The sequence below is a fragment of the Ursus maritimus genome, unplaced genomic scaffold (genome assembly GCF_017311325.1).
Source record: "Ursus maritimus isolate PB19 unplaced genomic scaffold, ASM1731132v1 scaffold_24, whole genome shotgun sequence".
In the NCBI taxonomy this organism is placed as follows: Eukaryota; Metazoa; Chordata; class Mammalia; order Carnivora; family Ursidae; genus Ursus; species Ursus maritimus.
Genome location: NW_024424897.1, coordinates 6,277,085 through 6,295,048, shown reverse-complemented (window position 1 = coordinate 6,295,048; position 17,964 = coordinate 6,277,085). Strand labels below are relative to the sequence as shown.

At 49.6% G+C, this 17,964-nt stretch overlaps 1 protein-coding gene across 5 annotated transcripts; it reads left to right on the top strand.

The window, feature by feature from the left end:
• Nucleotides 1-1,983: 1,983 nt before the first annotated feature.
• Nucleotides 1,984-17,963, top strand: ARMC7 (armadillo repeat containing 7). Of its 5 annotated transcripts, XR_569361.2 has the most exons (4): nucleotides 1,984-2,340; nucleotides 2,435-2,578; nucleotides 16,189-16,689; nucleotides 17,500-17,963. XR_569361.2 is itself a non-coding variant. In XM_008693746.2 (3 exons), the coding sequence occupies exons 1-3, from the start codon at nucleotides 2,250-2,252 to the stop codon at nucleotides 16,548-16,550; spliced, it is 597 nt and encodes a 198-aa protein (XP_008691968.1). In that variant the 5' UTR covers nucleotides 1,984-2,249; the 3' UTR covers nucleotides 16,551-17,963. The 5 variants fall into 5 exon arrangements, 4 of the variants coding, with proteins under 4 accessions (XP_008691968.1, XP_040496180.1, XP_040496178.1 ...); XM_008693746.2 differs by having other exon boundaries at nucleotides 16,189-17,963; XM_040640246.1 differs by lacking the exon at nucleotides 17,500-17,963 and having other exon boundaries at nucleotides 2,435-2,514; nucleotides 16,189-16,329.
• Nucleotide 17,964: the final 1 nt, after the last annotated feature.

Sequence of the window (17,964 nt, the reverse complement as noted above, 5' to 3'; positions counted from 1 at the left end):
GACTTTGGGCAGTTGTTCACCATCTCTGGACCTCAAGAAAGGAGGAGGCTGGCCTGGATAAATCAGAGTCTCTTCTTGTTTGAAAATTCTTTTTTTTTTTTTTTTTAATATTTTATTTATTTATTTGACAGATAGACAGCCAGCGAGAGAGGGAACACAAGCAGGGGGAATGGGAGAGGAAGAGGCAGGCTCATAGCGGAGGAGCCTGATGTGGGGCTCGATCCCACAACGCTGGGATCACACCCTGAGCCAAAGGCAGATGCTTAATGACTGCGCCACCCAGGTGCCCCTTGTTTGAAAATTCTGATCCTGAAGACCTCCATTGCCTTCTGGCTCCTCACCCAGTCCCATGCTTGGCCACCATCCACAGCCTGTGCACTGAAGGGGGAATGCTTGGACACATTTTACCAGGTCCTGTCTCCTCCATCTAACTGAGTGGAGAGGAAAGAGTGGGACTGGTGGGTAGGTGGATACTTTTGGCACTAATAGTCACCAGGCTTTGAAATGTGCAACCCCTATTAGGCCCACTTCCTGAAAACAGATGATTTTCAGGAAAAAAGGTATCCGTGAACATTCAGCATAGGGAACTTTGACCTCATCTGCCCCCAGCCAAGAGTGGAAATAATCTCTGGACAGATGCCCTTCAACAAATACTACTGAGCATCTACTATGTGCCGGGGACTGGGCAGAGAGAAGTAAGACCTAGTGATGCCCTCAGCACTACACCAAGGACTGAGAATTATTCCCCAAGGAGGAAGGCCCCTGAGCCTTTCTGGGGGGACAAATTAGGGAGGATGGGATGGCCCATCTGACTCCAGAATCCCCACTTAGCTGCTTTCCTGGGAATCCTCTAGAGAGGATCTGGAGCAGTTCCTGACCAGTGCAGGGTAGAGCTCACTTACATCCTGTCTCCTGACTTTGCTGCTCTGTCCAGCCAGAGGCAGACAAGCCCCTGGCCACCTTGGGATGAGATTTACTTCCCCAAGTTCTATCAGCTCTTTACAGAAGCCGAAGGGCCTGATGACAGGTCTGGGGCCACTGTCCTACGTGGAGCTGTCAGGGTACCCAAGCACCGATTGTAGTCATAACTCTTGCCCCAAGGGGTACACATAGGGCAAGGGCTGACCACAGGGACCTGAGCCCATGGAGATGGGACCTGGTGTCAATGAGGTTGTGGCAGGCCGGAGTGTGGCAGCCATTTTACCCTCATGCCAGGCCCAGGGCCAAAGATACGTGGTCCTTAACCTTGAGAAGCTCACAGATCAAACCCCTTTACCCCAACATTTTCAAGCACAATGGGAGTTGCAGCAGGGCCATTTCCCTGCCTGGTGCTCTATTCCCTGTGCCTACAAGGTCTAGGTCACACATCACCTTCCTGAGAAGCCCTGAGAAAGAATTGGGCCGAAGGGCTTCAGCATCCAGGGCTCCACAACGCAGAGCGGCCAAAGCGGTACATTTGGGTGAACAAAGGGTCCTGGGGCTCGTGGATGCCCCTAGCGCTCCCCCTCCACCTGGCTGGCAAAAAGTCTTAGGGCATTATTACTCTGAAATTTCTAGCCAGAGGTGGCCCACTCAGGGCTGGGGAGCAGAGGGTGCCAGGCTCACCCGGCTTTTTGGAAAAGACCAGAAGATAGTTTCAAAGGACTCATGCCGGGGTGCAGGTAACTGATGCCGGCGTTCCAGAAGGGGTGTCCCTTGGTTGAGGAGGCTGGGCTGCGCCCCCTCGCCAAGTGCAAGGGTGTCTGGAGGTTCTTCTGCCTCGACATTTCCCCACATGGGCGCCCTCCCGACTCCCCTGGGTTCCCAAGCGCCCTAAAGGAACTCCTTGAAGCAACCTTAACCCTACAGCACCCTTCAGAGGGCGGATCCCCTCCAGCTAGAGCCTTAAAGCCCTAAGCGCGTCGCGCAGGCGCGCCGAGCTCAGCCACAACCCCGCCTCTTGCTTGCCACGACCCGTCCCTTCCGCCCTCTGGGGCGGGGCTAAGCGCGGCTTCCGCCGGAAACCTGGAATCGAGGCGAAAATCAAGTTCCTGAGTCGCTGTGGTGCCGCTCCCTCCTTCTCGTGTCCCGGATCCAAATTTAGGTTTTCACGCTCAACTCTAACAAGGCCCTGAGACCCCACGCCACCCTCCACATTCCAATTTCGGCAGCAAATTACTGCAGAACCTGAAGCCAGGGAAGGAACCTGTTTCCGGCCTCACCTCCCACGCTCTCCTGCCCTTCCCCGGGCCGCCTCTGCCGCCCTGACCATGGCCCAGAAGCCGAAGGTAGACCCCCACGTCGGGCGCCTGGGATACCTGCAGGCACTGGTCACTGAATTCCAGGAGACGGAGAGCCAAGGTGAGAGCGGCAGGGTGGGGGGCAGGGGACGGGGCAGGGGTCCGGCCGTGACAGCCGCCCCGGACCTGGCTCCAGCGCCACTTTTCCGCCGCAGACGCCAAGGAGCAAGTACTGGCCAACCTCGCCAACTTCGCCTATGATCCCAGTAACTACCCGTATCTGCGGCAGCTGCAGGTCCTCGATTTATTCCTAGATTCCCTGTCGGAGGAGAATGAAACCCTGGTGGAGTTTGCAATTGGTAAGGATGGGGCAGGTCTCCCAGTTACCTGTTTGACTTGGTGAAGTAAGTGATTTTAAGGTCAGTCACTGGGAAAGGGATCTTTTAGGCAGTCCCTCTGTTGAGAAGGCAGATCTTCCCGATGTCTGTGCCAGCCCTGTCTGTGCCACCTCTTTGGTTCACACATTGTCCCGGGTCACAGCCAGTTTGAGTCGGTTCTGGAACTAATGCGCAGGACTCCCTCTGCATGTCTGCCTTTCCTCCTACTGAGAGATGAGATCATAAATGAGGGAATGGATTGAAGCCACTTGGAGGGAAAAAAAATTATAGAATGCTGGTTTTATTTTTTAAAAGTTTTAAAGATTTTATTTGAGAGAGATAGCACGAGTTGGGGGAGCTGGAGCCCCAAGTGAGGCTCTGCATGTCAGGCTCTATGCTGGGTGTGGAGCCTGCTTGAGATTCTTGACACCCCCTTCATGTGCTCTGTCTCTTTAAAAAAAAAAAAAAAAAGTTGCATGCTGTACCGACTGAGCCAGCCAGGCACCCCCATGAGCTTTGTATTTTAGAACAGTTTTAGAAAAATTGCGAGGATAATACAGAGAGTCCCCATATGTGCCATGCCCAGTTTCTCTATTATTAACCACTTACATTAGTATGGTACATTTATTAGAATTAATAAGCCCAATATATTTTTTTAAGATTTTGGGGCGCCTGGGTGGCACAGCGGTTAAGCGTCTGCCTTCGGCTCAGGGCGTGATCCCAGCGTTATGGGATCGAGCCCCACATCAGGCTCCTCTGCTATGAGCCTGCTTCTTCATCTCCCACTCCCCCTGCTGTGTTCCTTCTCTCGCTGGCTGTCTCTATCTCTGTTGAATAAATAAATAAAATCTTTAAAAAAAAAAGATTTTATTTATTTATTAGAATGAGAGAGAGAGAGAGCACAAGCAGGGGGAGCGGCAGAGGGAGAGGGAGAAGTAGGCTCCCCGCTGAGCAGGGAGCCCAATGCTGGGCTTGAGCCCAGGACCCTGAGATCATGACCTGAGCAGACATTTAACCAGCTGAACTACCCAGGTTCTTTGATACATTATTATTAAAAGTCCACACTTGATTCATTTCCTTAGTTTTTTCCTAATACCGTTTTACTATTCCAGGATCCCATCCAGGATACTATATTACTTTTAGTTGTCACATCTTGGGCTTCTCTGGACTATGCCAGTTTCTTAGACTTACTCTTTTTTGGATGACATTGATGGTTTCAAGGAGTACTGGTCAGGTATTTTGTAGACTGTCCCTTAACTGGGATTTGTCTGATGCCTTTTTCTTGTTGTGGGTTTTAGCGGGAGGACTGCCACAGAAGTAAGTGCAGTTTCACCACATCATGTCATGGAGTCGTGCTGTCAGCATGACATCTCACTGTTGATCATGGCCTCGATCACCCGGCTGAGGTGGTTGGTGTTGGTCAGGTTCTCCACTGTCAAGTTATTCTGTCTTCCTCTTTCCATATTGTATTCTCTGGAAGGAAGGCACTACATAAATTATCTCTCTCTCTCTCTCTTTTTTTAAAGATTTTATTTATTTGAAAGAAAGAGAATAAGAGAGAGAGAGCATGAGAGGGGGGAGGATCAGAGGGAGAAGCAGACTCCCTGCTGAGCAGGGAGCCTGGTGTGGCAATGGATCCTGGGACTCCAGGATCGTGACCTGAGCCAAAGGCAGTCGTTTAACCAATTGAGCCACCCAGGCGCCCATAAATTATTTCTTTTAACCATTAGTAGTCTCTTTTCATGACGCTAATTGTTGAAGGATCCAGACCAGTTCTGCAGAATTTCCCACCTTCCTAATTTTTTCCTGATTGTCCGGTTGCCTCTTTCTGGTGTCATTTAGCTTGTTTCTCTTTCTCCTTTATTTCCTGGAACCTAAGTTAGATTGAAGGCCTTGATAGAATGAACTAACACCGTTTTTTTTTTTTTTTGGCACCGAATACATCAGGTAGGTGTGTTGTAAAATTTTGAAAGACCATCCAGGCAGGGGCATCTGGGTGGTTCAGTCAGTTATGTGGCTGCCTTCGCTCGGGTCATGATCCCAGGGTCCTGCTCAGTGGGGAGTCTGCTTCTCCCTCTTCCTCTGCCACTCCCCCAGTTCATGTGCTCACACACTCTCTATCTCAGATAAATAAATAAAATCTTAAAAAAAAACAAAAACAAGACTATCCAGGCTGGCCTCTACTATTTGGGGTGGCTGGGGCATCCCTCCTCTTCACACCACAATAGATCTCACCCATGTGTGTGGACATGCTGGGTGTATTCATGCCTGCCCTGTGGCCGCTCCTTGGACTTAGGAGTGTACACACAGCAGTGGGGTTGCACACATCAACAGCAGAGTTCACCCGTGGGAGTCAGGACCCAGAAATGAGGCCCATGCAGCTGTGCGAGCAGGTTCCGGGACTGCAGCTCCAGGTATGGGAGAAAGGAGGATGGGCTCTGGTGGGCTCCCTGGACTCTTCATCCTGTGGAGAGGGCCAGACTGAGGCCCTCTGGAAGATCATTATGCTAAATAAATATCCTAAACCATCGGTCACTTCAAGATTTTCCTCTGTGTAAGTCCTCCATCCCCTCCCTCTGCTCCCCAGCTTCTGCCATCTGAGTGGTGACAGTGGCCCATGGGAAGCATAACCTCCACCTAGGAGTGACAGAGCTCCTCCAACTCAAACTTTGGACTGGAGAAAACTTGTATAAAAGGAGCAGTCCAGGGGCGCCTGGGTGACTCAGTCGTTAAGCGTCTGCCTTTGGCTCAGGTCATGATCCCAGCGTTCTGGGATCGAGCCCCACATTGGGCTCCCTGCTCAACGGGAAACCTGCTTCTCCCTCTCCCACTCCCCCTGCTCGTGTTCCCTCTCTCGCTGCCTCTCTCTCTGTCAAATAAATAAATAAAATCTTTAAATAAAAAAAAAAAAGCAGTCCCCCACAAAAGGTTTTTGCAGGATCAGGAAGTAACTTGCTCAGGGCAAGAGCACTCTAAGACTCTGGTCGGCTGAGCTGGAGACTTGGGCCTGGCCTGGGTTCTTGTTCTCCTGGGCAGCTTCCCAGAGTGGGTGACCCAGCCCCGGACCCAGAGCCCGCGGTCCCAGCTTCTCCTCTTCCTAGCTGATTCTTGTGGACAAGATCTGTCTGTCCCTTCTCTGAGACTCCTCTCCTCACCTGTGCTTGCCCTACGTCGCAGGCCTGTTGTAGGGAGCAGAAGTGGGTGTATGCGTGGCTGTGTCTCCATGAAGGTACTTGGCCTGGTTGGTCACTTTCTTAGTATCCTTATCACCAGTTTTCCTTTTTCCCTGCCACTTTTCCTCATTTTCTCTTCCTCTCCTTCCACCAGCACAAGGTTCCTGATCCCCAGTGTCGTCGCTTTCTCAGCATTGAATCCCTCCATGGGATTGTCTGCAGAGTAAATTTCTCTTGTATTTATTGTGCATGACTTACCAGGAGGGTTCCAGTCGTACTTAGATGCATATTTTGTTACTGCTGTCATTCCCTTTTCTCTTCATGTCACCAGCCCTGAATGGGAAGCACTGGCAGGTGCTTATTTGGCTAACAGGCTCCATGCTGTGCTTTGTAGCTTCAGCTCTTTCATCTCTGGTGGCAATCCTGAAATTGTATCTCCAGACGGCAGAGCTCAGCTTCGCTTATCTCTGGGGAAGGCCAGGGAAGGGCCCAGAAGGTGCAGAGTACTGGCCAGGACTCGGTGCTGTAGCTCTGAGTGGGATTGGTTCTGGAGTAAGGGCAGAGAGGAGAGCTGGCTTAGATTACCTCGGGCTCGCATAACCAAAACCAGCGTCTGTTGGTTGGCAAGGAGCCTAGCGAGTTTGATAAGAGCTGGGCTTTAGGGTCAGGCAGGTCTGGGTTCAAGTCCTCGCTCTCCCGGGCATGTGATTTCCTTTCTCCGTCATCTGTCAGGTGGGGCAGCGTCAGTACCTGCCTCACAGAATTGTTGAGAGAATTAAATGAGACAAAGTGTCTGCAGCTGCTGGATCCCCTAGGCCTCCCCCCAAGGGACTGGTGTTCGGGCCCTTTTGAGGATAAACAGTTCCCTCATCTCCCAAAGAGGTGAGGTGGGATGACATTCTGTCCTTCAAGAGAACCACCCACATGCTTTAGGGATTCTTTCCTTTTGGAAAAACATCATTGGCTGATAGGAAAAATATGAAGGTCGATCAGTAGCCTCCCATCAAGTGTCCGGGTAGCATTCGGTGAAGGGAGCCAGCTCTAATGTGTGCACGGGCGCCGCAGTTACAGAGCTGGTGCTCTGGGGCTTAGAAGGACTTGTAGGAATAGCTAGCGTTTATAGACCACCCTCTGTGTGCCAGGTACTGGGTTTTGTGCTTTGTCGCCTTTGACTCTGAGACACACTAAATGTTAGGTGTGCTCAGAACCTCCATTTTCCATAAGGAGTCTGAGGCGTAGGAAGGATGAGCAGGTTGGCCAAAGGTTTAAAGAGTGCCAGCCTGGGAGGGAAAACCAAGGCTGTCAGATTCTAGAAGAGAACAGAGGAGTTCCCTATTCTTAGGATTGTGGACTGTGAGAGCTTGAAAGGCACTGCAAACCCTTCATTTCACTGATGAGGAGACTGAGGCATAGACCACCCCCCTCAGCTGGTTAGTGGTGGGTCAGGGTCAGAATGCAGGCTTCCGTCTGTGGGTCTAGCAGCCCAGCACGATCGCAGGCGTCCTTCCGGGTGGTGCTGATGCTTTCAGCTGAGATAAGACCTCTCCTGTCAGGCGGCTCCGCCTGCGCGGAGGGCTGAAAGCTGCAGTGGTGAGCCCCTGTGCCTGACTGTTGACTTTCTGTGGGGGGCCATCTTCCTGTGACCCCTCAGACACCCCTGCAGCCTTCAAGAAGAATCTGGTTACGGTGATTGCTGGTAACACACAGGGCTTTTTGAGTCTTTGTACTTTCCCCTTTCTTGTCCTTTGCTTTTGTGGATTTGTCCATTTAGAACAATTGTAGAGCTATTTTACTTACCCTTTGGTTGTCGTCCTGTAAGGGCTCTGAATGTGTCATCAGCCACAAGGCCAGTAGTACTAAGCTGTCTTTACGTGTGAGGAAACAACTCCTCAGTGAGGTTAGGTCCGTTGCCTGAGGCTCCCACTGTTAGTGATGACTGGAGCCAGGCATTTACCCATTCTTCCTGGATCCAAATTCTGTGCCCAGGGGCCCTAGTTGGCAGAGCCAAGGCTCAAACTCCAGAGTGTTGTCTTTTCTTGTTCTTTCTTTCCACTACACCTTGCATTTCCGCACTATCCTTGAGATGCTTCTGGTGGGAAGTCATCCCTGCTCCTAATGGTGGTGCTCACCATCCAGGCCACATTTGGCATCTAAGGGAGACTGCCACTGGAAGGCCGTACTGGTTGGCCCTTGTTGAGGGTGGAGGATGGGAGTGGGAGAGTTATGGAGGGCCAGATATAAAGCCAGGATCTCAGTAAATACCCAAATGAGTGAAAGAATTTGGGGCTCTTGCGCCAAATAAAAACCCAGACAGCCTTTGGCATTGATTTGGGAATGTTTGCCCAAAACACCATGGGTTGACTCTCAGGTGTTCTGTATGCAGCCTCTGCACACCTGCGCCATTCTAGATGCTGTATGGAGATTGAACGGAACCAGGAGAGAATTACCTGCCTCCATGAAAACTGGTTGAATCCTAGAATGTCACTGAATACTTGGCAGTTTTGTTACTAAAGCAGGGTTCAAGTAGGTGGCCTCCCTGAATTCATGTTAAATTGTTTTCCTGTGTTCTATTTCCTGCAATATATGTAGTTGCCACCAGATGGTGGTGGTGCTCAGAAAAAGGCTGGTAGATAAATCCTCAGCTGTCTCTGGAAAACAATATTTAATACAATTGAAGATAGACACACTCTCTGACCCAGCAGTTACATTCATAGGGTTAGGGGGCATGCACATCCAGACACGTGCAAAAATGTCACTACCAGCATTATCTGTAGCAGTCCCAAACTTGAAACAGTCAGTAATATAATGGATACTGACGTGGGATGTTAATATTCCTTACTTAGCAAGGTAAATAGACAATCTGTAGCTACATGCAGTAATTTTACTAACATAACCTTAAGCAAACGATGTTAGACACATGGTATATACACTGTAACTCTGTTTACATAAAGTCCAAAAATAGGCAGAAGTGAATTATAGTATTAATATAGTAGGGATATATATATATTGTAAAAAAATTTTTTTAAGATGTTATTTATTTATTTGAGTCAGAGCGTGAACAGGGGGAGAAGCAGAGGGAAAGGGACAAGCAGACTGAGCACAGAGCCCAACACAGGGCTCAGTCCCATGATCCCAAGATCATGACTTGAGCTGAAATCAAGTGAGTCAGATGCTCAACCAACTGAGCCACCCAGCTGCCCCTAAAATTATTTTTTATTAAAAATTTAAAAGTTCCCGCTTGTTAATTAGAAATTATTAAATCTTTAAAAAATGTTTATTTGAGAGAGAGAGAGAACACTAGAGAAAGAGAGCAAGCATGAGTGGGGGGCAGAGGGAGAGGGAGAGGCAGACTCCCCACTGAGCAGGGAGCCTGATGCAGGACTCTATCCCAAGACCCCGGGATCATGACCTGAGCCGAAGGCAGATGCTTAACTGAGCCACCCCCCACCCCGAGGAATTCCTTTTTAAGGAGAAAGATGTCTAACCCCTGGATGTCTATTCCCTGGAGCCTAACTCATCAGTGAGAGAAGGAGGTACAGGGAAGCCCCAGAGTATGGAGGTTGGAGCAAGGGCTCTGTGGTGGGCAGATCTAGTTAGAATCCCAGTACTGCCACTGAGGACCCAGGTGACTGGTAAAAGTGATTCAGTTTCTCTAAGCCTCAGTTTCTTCATCAGTAAAATGGGGAGAGAATTAAATAATGTGATTAAACACCGTCCCCCTCCCAGCACACAGTAGATGTGGACCAACCATGCCCCTGTTTATAGCCCCAGAGGCTGGCACAGCGCCCATACCTGCAACCCACAGATGCAGAAGAGGGCTGACGCGTACAGGTAGAGTTTAGCAAAGAGAATGCAAATGCCCACTTAAGCAGCAACAAGGTCAGGAACTAAAATAATGGCAGCAATCCAAAAGCCCCAAATGTCCCTTTCCGATCCAGTTCTCTTTCCTATCAGAGGTGGACACCTTCCTGACTTATAATAATTTAATAATTTCTGGGGTGCCTGGGTGGCTCAGTTGGTAGAGCATACAACTCTTGATCTTGGGGTCGTCAGTTCGAGCCCCGCGTTGGGCATAGAGTTTACTTTAAAAAAAAGAAGAAAAAAGAAAAAATTCCTCAGCTATCCATCTGTGGCAGGATTCCCCTTATAGAAAGGAGGTGATGTCAGTGTTCTCACCTCACTGCTCCCTTCCACAGTAGCTGGGCAGGGCAGCCAGCCTCTGCCTTTCCTCCCAGACTTGCAGAGACCAGTTCCCCTTCCTCTGATTTCTGGGCGCAAGCACACCTTGTCTGTGTGTGTATGTGTTAATTTATGTGGATACATGATTAATTCACATGGTACAGAATTCAGAAGAGAATGTGGTGAATGGTAACTCCCTCTGCAGCCCTTTCTGGAAGCAACCATTGTTGCTAGTTTCTTTTATATCCTCCCAGAGATATTTTCAGAATTTACAGACAAATCTGTATTTTGTTTTTTTATTTTTTTGTTTTTTTGCAGGTTCTGCATGTGTGGAGAATATGTATATTCTGCTTTTATTTTTTTAACTTAGCATCATGTCTTGGTGCACCTGCAGTATCAGCCCACAAAGAGTTGCCTTATTCTTTGCAAATGCTGCATGCCATTCCCTGGCACCCAGGGACCGGTGTTCAGCCACCCTTAGGGGTGGACATTCAGGTTGTTTCCATGTGCTGTCCCAAGCAGTGCTGCTATGGATAACCTTATTCGTATGCCGTTTCTCCCCTGGAAGGGTATACCAGTAGCATAAGTTCCCAGAAGTGAAATATAGGTCAGAAGTATGAAAAACCATGTTTTCTCTTCTTTTTGATTTAATTTGATGTTTGTTATGATGGGAAACATTCATGATTCAAGTCAAAACTGTATACAAGGTATTTTGAGAGAAGTCTCACTTCCATCTCTATCCCTTTCACCCTGTTCCCCTCCTTTTTATACATAGTGGTAACTATACACTGTTCTACCCCTCAACACTTAAATTTCAGGAAGAGCGGGTTTTCAAGATGCTAAAGTAAAACCCAAGAACAAATAGTCCCAAATGAAGATTTTTATCTGGTACAGGGCCGCAGCCAGCCCAGCGCCCCGGGGCGGCTGAGTCATCAGATGGAGTAGTCTTGGGCCGCTGTCTCCTAGGGCTTGCCCAGCCCCCAGCTGCTGGCTAAGCACTTACGGGCATGACCTCATTTAATCCCCAGAACAATCCTTAGACCCTCCTGTCTCAGCAGCAATGCCCTACTTGCTATGTGACCTGAGGTCACCTGCGTAACCTCTCTGAGCCTCCAGCGTTCTCATCCACGGTTGTAGTTGGGGTTTTCTCTTTTGCCTCTCCTGGGGATTTCTTTGGTTCCTTGTGCCTAGAAGGGCCCTGCTTTTGCCCCTTGTTCTCTTTGTGTCTTGTCTGGTTTGTCTAAAACGTGTTCATCAGCCAGTCAGAACTTGTTCTCCTTTCTGTTTGGTAACCGTGGTTTAAGATGGCACACCATCAACATATGGAGAAGTGCACATATCTTGTGTCAATTTGACGTTTTTTTCCCCTTGAACTTTTTAAGTTTTTATTTATTTATTTTTATTTTGTATTTTTTTAAAGATTTTATTTATTTATTGGACAGAGAGACAGCTAGTGAGAGAGGGAACACAAGCAGGGGGAGTGGGAGAGGAAGAAGCAGGCTCCCAGCAGAGCAGGGAGCCCGATGCGGGGCTCGATCCCAGAACGCCGGGATCACGCCCTGAGCTGAAGGCAGACGCGTAACAACTGAGTCACCCAGGCGCCCCTAAGTTTTTATTTAAATTCCAGTTAGTTAACATTCAGTGAAATATTAGTTTCAGGTATATGATACAGTGATTCAAGACTTCCATACAACACCCAGTGTAGTTTGATGGATTTTTAAATTCATTAAGGTATATGTACACCTATGTAACCGGCACTAAAATCAAGATAGTGTTTCCATCTCCCCCAGAAAAGTCCCTCACACCATCTCCCAGTCAGTGTCTTCTACCCTCAGGTAACCACTATTCTAACCCATGGGTTTTGCCTGTTTTGTTGTTGTTTTAAGATTTTATTTTGGTGGGTGATGGAGCATGGAGCCTGCTTAAGATTCTCTCTCCCTCTGTGGCCCTCCCCACCTCGTGCTCTTACGCCTGCTCTCTCAAAAAAAAAAAAAAAAAAAAAATTAAGTCATCCGCACGCCCATTGTGGGGCTTGAACTCGCGACCCCAGATCAGGTTTGCTTGCTCCACCAACTGAGCCAGCCCGGCGTCCCTGTTTTCAGGGGCTTCGTCTTAGTGGAATCACACAGGATGGACTCCTGTGTCTGGTTTCTTTCACTCAGTGTTTTCGAGATTCACGCATATTGTTACAGTGTCGTGAGCTCACATCTTCGTATGAATATGCCGCAGTTGGTTCATCGGTTGACCTGGTGATGAAGATTTGTTTCTAGTGGAGAGCCTTGATGGATAAAGCTGTTACGAATGTTCATACGCAAGGGTTCTTGTGGACATAGGTCCTCCTTTCTCTTGGATTCAGGTAGAAGTGTAATTGCTGAGTCATAGGGTAGGTGTATGTTCAACGTCGGCGTGTGAGGCTCCTGGCCACCGGCGTGTGAGAATTCCAGCACCCCCACCTCCCACCAGCCCTTAGTCTCGGCCGCGTGTTTTGTTTCAGCTGTTACAGGAGGTGTGTGCAGCCACCCGGTGGGGGTTTGGATTTTCATTTCTCTGAGAAGTAGTGACGAGCACACTGTCATGCGTCGCTCTTCTTGAGCAGAGTTTATTCAGGTCCTACTCATTTTTACATTGTGTTCATCTTTTCTCGATACGCAGTAATATATATTCTGGAAGGAGTCCTCTTTCAGATATGTAATTTATTAATATTTTCTCCTTTTATCCTTTTACTTTTTTTAATGGTGTCATTTGGTGAGTTTTACTTTCTAAATGAAATTTAGCTTTTAAAAAGAAATCCTTTTCTAGGGCAGCCGGGTGGCTCAGTCGGTTAAGCGGCCGGCTCTTGATTTCGGCTCAGGTCATGATCTCAGGGTCCTGGGATCGAGCCCCGGGTCCGGCTCCAGGCTCAGGGGAGTCTGCTTGAGGTTCTCTCCTTTTCTCTCCCTCTGCCCCTACTGCTCATGCACATGTGCGTGCTTTCTCTCTCTCTCTCAAATAAGTGAGTCTTTAAAAAAATCCCTTTCCTGCTTATAAAAATTACATTTTCTACCCTGTTTCCTCTCCACAGAAAACACAAAACAAACAGGACATTTCTGTGGCGGTAAACTTGGAAAATAAAGGAAATAAAAGTGACTCCTGATCCCGCTGCCCAGAGATAAGCATTGTTAACCTGTTGCTGTGTCTGCAGCTTGTCTTTCGTTAACGTGTCTGTCCATTTATTGAGCATCTGCTATATCCCAGGCTGAGGCGGCTAAATGAGACAAGACAATCCCCCTCTGCTGGGAGTGGTTTAGTGGGGCAGCCTTTAGTAAACCTGACAGATAGCTCAGGCGTGAAGAGGAGACACAAAGGAGATGAGGGGAGAGCGCTGGGGAGAGGGGTGGTGAGGGTGGTCGTGGAAGGCTCTCAGAAGAGCTGACATCTTGCCGAACTCGTTCATTGCAGTTTTATCCTACATACAATTTGGTGACGTTTTTCCCTACTTAACTTATGTTGCAGGCATTTTCCCATATTAAATACTCTTTGAAAACGTGATTTTTTAAGAATTGTATCATTTGCCATCATACGACATACCCAACTGGGTCCAACCGGTTTGCTCTTGCTGGGCATTATTTAGGAAGCTTCCAGTTGTTGCGTTCCTCTTTTCCTGTAGCCCTCCTTCGTTCTTCAGGGCAGGCTCACGGAAGTAGACTCGGGGGAGAGCTCAGGTAGCTGTGGCCTCAGCTTCTCATGGGTCTCCTGGATCCATTTTGGGTGCTTCCGTTCAGACTCGTTGCCCGCTGAAGCCCTTCTCTTTGCAAGCGCTCACTCTTGTTTTCCGCTCTGAGGATCGCTGCCAGCAGGTGGAGGAGAATGCCCTGTGGTTGGGCCCCAGGCAGTGGCAAGCTCGGACAGGCATAAGATCCATCCTTGGAGACTTCCTAGGTCTACAATTGGGGAGCAGATGGGGCCAGCTGTCCTGAGACCTCCTCCTGCCTTCACCCTCCAGCAGATCCCATCTGACTATCCCCCAGCCTGGGTGGCGGTGTCCCGCCCAGGCTCATCTCTGTGTGATGATGACTCACTGGCCAAGGGTGACTCAGACTTCATCTTATCATACTTTACAGCAGAGATAAATCCCATCCCCTGCCCCCAGTCAGTTAATCTACAGTGTGGGTAGGAGGCTGGTTCACTGCTGAAATTCAGAAGAGATGGTGTGGATGTGTCCGGGAAGCCAGAGGCCTGCCAGAGCATTCCCACTTGTCCCTTGACTGTGGCATAAGGCTTCCCATCTTCTGGGACTTTGGACGACTTACTCAACAGCCTCTGTTTCCACTAAAATCGGGGTGATAGTAACACTTCATGGGGTTCAGTTATGTTCCCAGCATGTGGCCAGTGAGCGTCCACAGTTGCAGGTGCCTGGGATACTGAGGTAAACCAGAGAGCAGGGCCTTGCCTTACGGTGTCCAGTGACAGGGACGGACAGCAAGTACGGAAGGCAGTCAGCAGGATGCCCCAGAATGTGCTGAGGGCTCCACGGAGGTGAACAGCTGTGAGGTAGTATCAGCAGGTCAGGCCTTTGTGTGTCCCATAGGGAGGACAGAGTGCCTTGTCTCCCTTGCCTTGTGATTCCAGGAGTGCTCCTCAGCTCCTTCCTTCCCTCAGGGGTGCTCTGAGTCACAGCTCGGATCCCAGAACTGCAGAAGTCCATGGTAGGCAACATCTCAGGGAGCCGATGGTGCAGGCCCCGGCCCTCTGCAGTTCAGCCCTTTTCCGCAGCTCACCACTGTACAGCCCTTCTAACAAGTAGCTGTGGAACGCCTCTTGCACCAAGGACCTGGTGGGAATAAGATGGCCATGGTCTTGACCTCCAGGCACCTGCCTTCTAGTGGGGCTTGGCAGCTCGTGAGGAAGAAGACAAACCTGCCAGGTGGTTTCTCAGGGTTCTAAGCATATGAAGAAAGTAGCATGCAGGGATGAGGGGAGTGTCCTAGACATGGAGAGAGTCGGGAGTGGGGTGGTATTCCAGGGGAACCTTACTGGTGTGGGAGCCGTGAAGTGTTGGTTACCAGCAAAAGGGAGGCAGCATGTGATAATCTGGGGCCAGAAGGTCACAGGGACAGGCTGAGGCTGCAAGTGACAGGGAGAAAGAGAAGGACCAGACCAGGTGGCACAGGGCCATGAAGACCTCAGAGGGGAATTTGGATTTTAGCACAGGGAGAAGTCCCTAGAGGCCGAATGGATTAAACTTTTAAAGACATTTCCCTATAGCAGGACTTAAACTGACCCAGGTACTGTGAGGGAGGGGGCGGCAGTGCCGAACCCCAGCAGACTCCTATCCCTGGAAGAGGCATGTCCCTGCCAGCCCCCAACTGTCCCCCCTTGCTCTAGCCTCTTAATAAATTACACTGCATCCATAAGGTAGTGCACTGCACAGCCGTTAAATGATGCCATTGTTGTACAATCCATTGCTGAATGAAAAAAGCTGGCTTACAAAACAGGAAAGTATCACATTTTTATTAAATGTTTATATGTATTCACGTATTTTGAAGTTGAGGAAGGAAAAGCAAATGTTAGATGGTAGAATTAAAGTGATTTATAATTTGGCTTCTAGTATTTTTAACAGCTTTTATGAAATAATTGATATATAATAAGCTGTACATCTTTAAAGGATACAGTTTGATAAGTTTTGGCATGTGTGAAATCATCACCTTACCCACGTTAATTAATTAATTAATTTATTTATTTATTTATTTATTTAGATTTTATTCATTCGTTTGACAGAGCCAGTGAGAGAGGGAACACAAGCGGGGGAGTGGGAAGGGGAAAAGCAGGCTTCTCGCTGAGCGCCAGATGCAGGGCTCAATCCCGGGACCCCAGGATCACGACCCGAGTCGAAGGCAGACACTTAACTGACTGAGCCACCTAGGCACCCCTGTTTTTTAATTCTGTAAAGTGATGTATCATGGGTTTTATTTTTTGTTTGTGTGTGTGTGTGTGTCTTTTTTTTTTTTTTGCTTTAAAAAAAAAAGGGGGAAAGCATAATGACATTGAACTGGCTGTTCCAAGGAGGAAAGGGATTGGTACCCACTTCTTGAAAGCTAGGCTGTGGCAGGCAGGCAGGCCTTCAGGAGCCTTGAAGGGATGGATACCAGAATGGACTTTGGATGTCTTATCCCTGGGACAAAGTGGGCAGAGAGGAGCTGGGAGGGCAGGTGGGAGGATGCACAGGCCTGGGGCATCCAGTCTCCCCTTGTTCTTCCCCAGGAGGCCTCTGTAACCTGTGCCCAGACAGGGCCAACAAGGAGCACATCCTGCAGACGGGGGGCATCCCACTCATCATCAACTGCCTGTCCAGTCCCAACGAGGAGACCGTGCTATCTGCTGTCACCACGATCATGTACCTGAGCTCACCGGGCTCTGGCTCCCACCCTGAGCTGACTGCTATGCCCGTGGTCCAGTGCATGCTGCGCTTCTCTCTCTCGGCCAACACACGGCTCCGGAACCTGGCCCAGATCTTCCTGGAAGACTTCTGTTCCCCAAGCCAGGTGGCAGAAGCCCGCACCTGGCGGGCTCACTCTGCCCTGGGTATCCCACTGCCAAGGACTGAGGCCCCACAGCAGCCGTGATCCAGGGAGACCTCATAGCCATGATACCTTGACTGCTAGAGATGAGGCCACAATCCTAGTTGGGGCTCAGGGAGCAGGAGCAGCCTGGCTCCCACTGAGCATGTTCTCCCCAAAAGGTGCCCTCTCAGCTATTTTAAAGGTGAGTTTTCTCAGCGTGACAGGTATTTACACTATGGTGAGAGGCATTGAGAGAGGAGGCCGGACTTTGAGACACGTGGAGGAGAGCAAAGGCAATGCCATTTCCATAGGTTGGCACTCAACCAGCTGGAGGTCAAGCTCCTGCCTCCTGCCCCCACCCCCACACCCCACTGCCAGGCTCTCAACCTCATGGGAGAAGCAGCTGGGACCGTGGATTCAGAGGCTTTACAGAAGGGGCTTTTCCTGAGGAGCAGCTGGGCCTGGGATTAGAATTGCTTGTGCTTGAGGAACAGAAATGAGAAGCCAGCTCGGGGCTCTGGGAAGGTGTCATGCCCACTCCAGGGTGACGGAGGCTAGGGACCTGCACTGCAAGCTCTCCAGGTGGGTACTGGCTATGGTTGACCCCAACCTGGAGAACTCTGTGGCCCAGGATCAACGGTTTATCCACACAGTCTATCTGCCAGACACCATAGGGTTTCAAAGATGAAGATGTCTATACTTTTTAAATTTATTTTAGAGAAAGAGTGGGCGAGAATAGGGGGAAGAGCAGAGGGAGAGGGACAATCAGACTCTGAACCCAGCACAGAGCCTGATGCAGGGGCCCTATCCCACAACCCCGAAATCACGACCAGAGCCAAAACCAAGAGCTGGACGCCCAAGCAACCAAGCCACCCCAGGGCTCCTACTCTTTAGTGATGCAGCCCATTGACTGTTAAGGTAGCCATCAGGCAGTAAGACCACAGTTCTGAGGGTGAGGACACGTCAGAATACAGGCAAAAACCCTTGAAGCTGTGTACTCTTCTTCCCTCAGAGCTCCATGGCCTCAGCCTGAAAGTCCTGGTCCTCCTCCTCTGCCGTCAGGGTTGGGTCAGTGAGGGGAGGCCCTTCCCCGGAAGTCTTAGACTCAGAAGGGCTTCAGAAATGCAAGAGTGGTGCTCAAGGGGGACAGAGGACCAAATACTAACAGAAGTGTGTGGCTTGGAGTCCACAGTGTACGTCGGTCAGCACAGGGGAAATTGTATGGACCCCCATGGAAAGTTGGGGTTCAGGAGCAATGGGGAGCTTCCTACACTCCCTCAAGGTTGACCTCTAACGTGGTCAAGGAAAGGCAGATGCGGGAGAGATGGTGTCTGTGGTTATGGAGGTGGGGCAGGTTCTGGAGCCACTGGACTAAGGACATGAGGAGGGAGGAGAAAGCCTTCTATCAGCCTTTCTCCAGCTGCCCCTCCTAGGGCTCCTGTCCCTTTACTTTCCCAAATAAAAGGCCTTTAAAGAG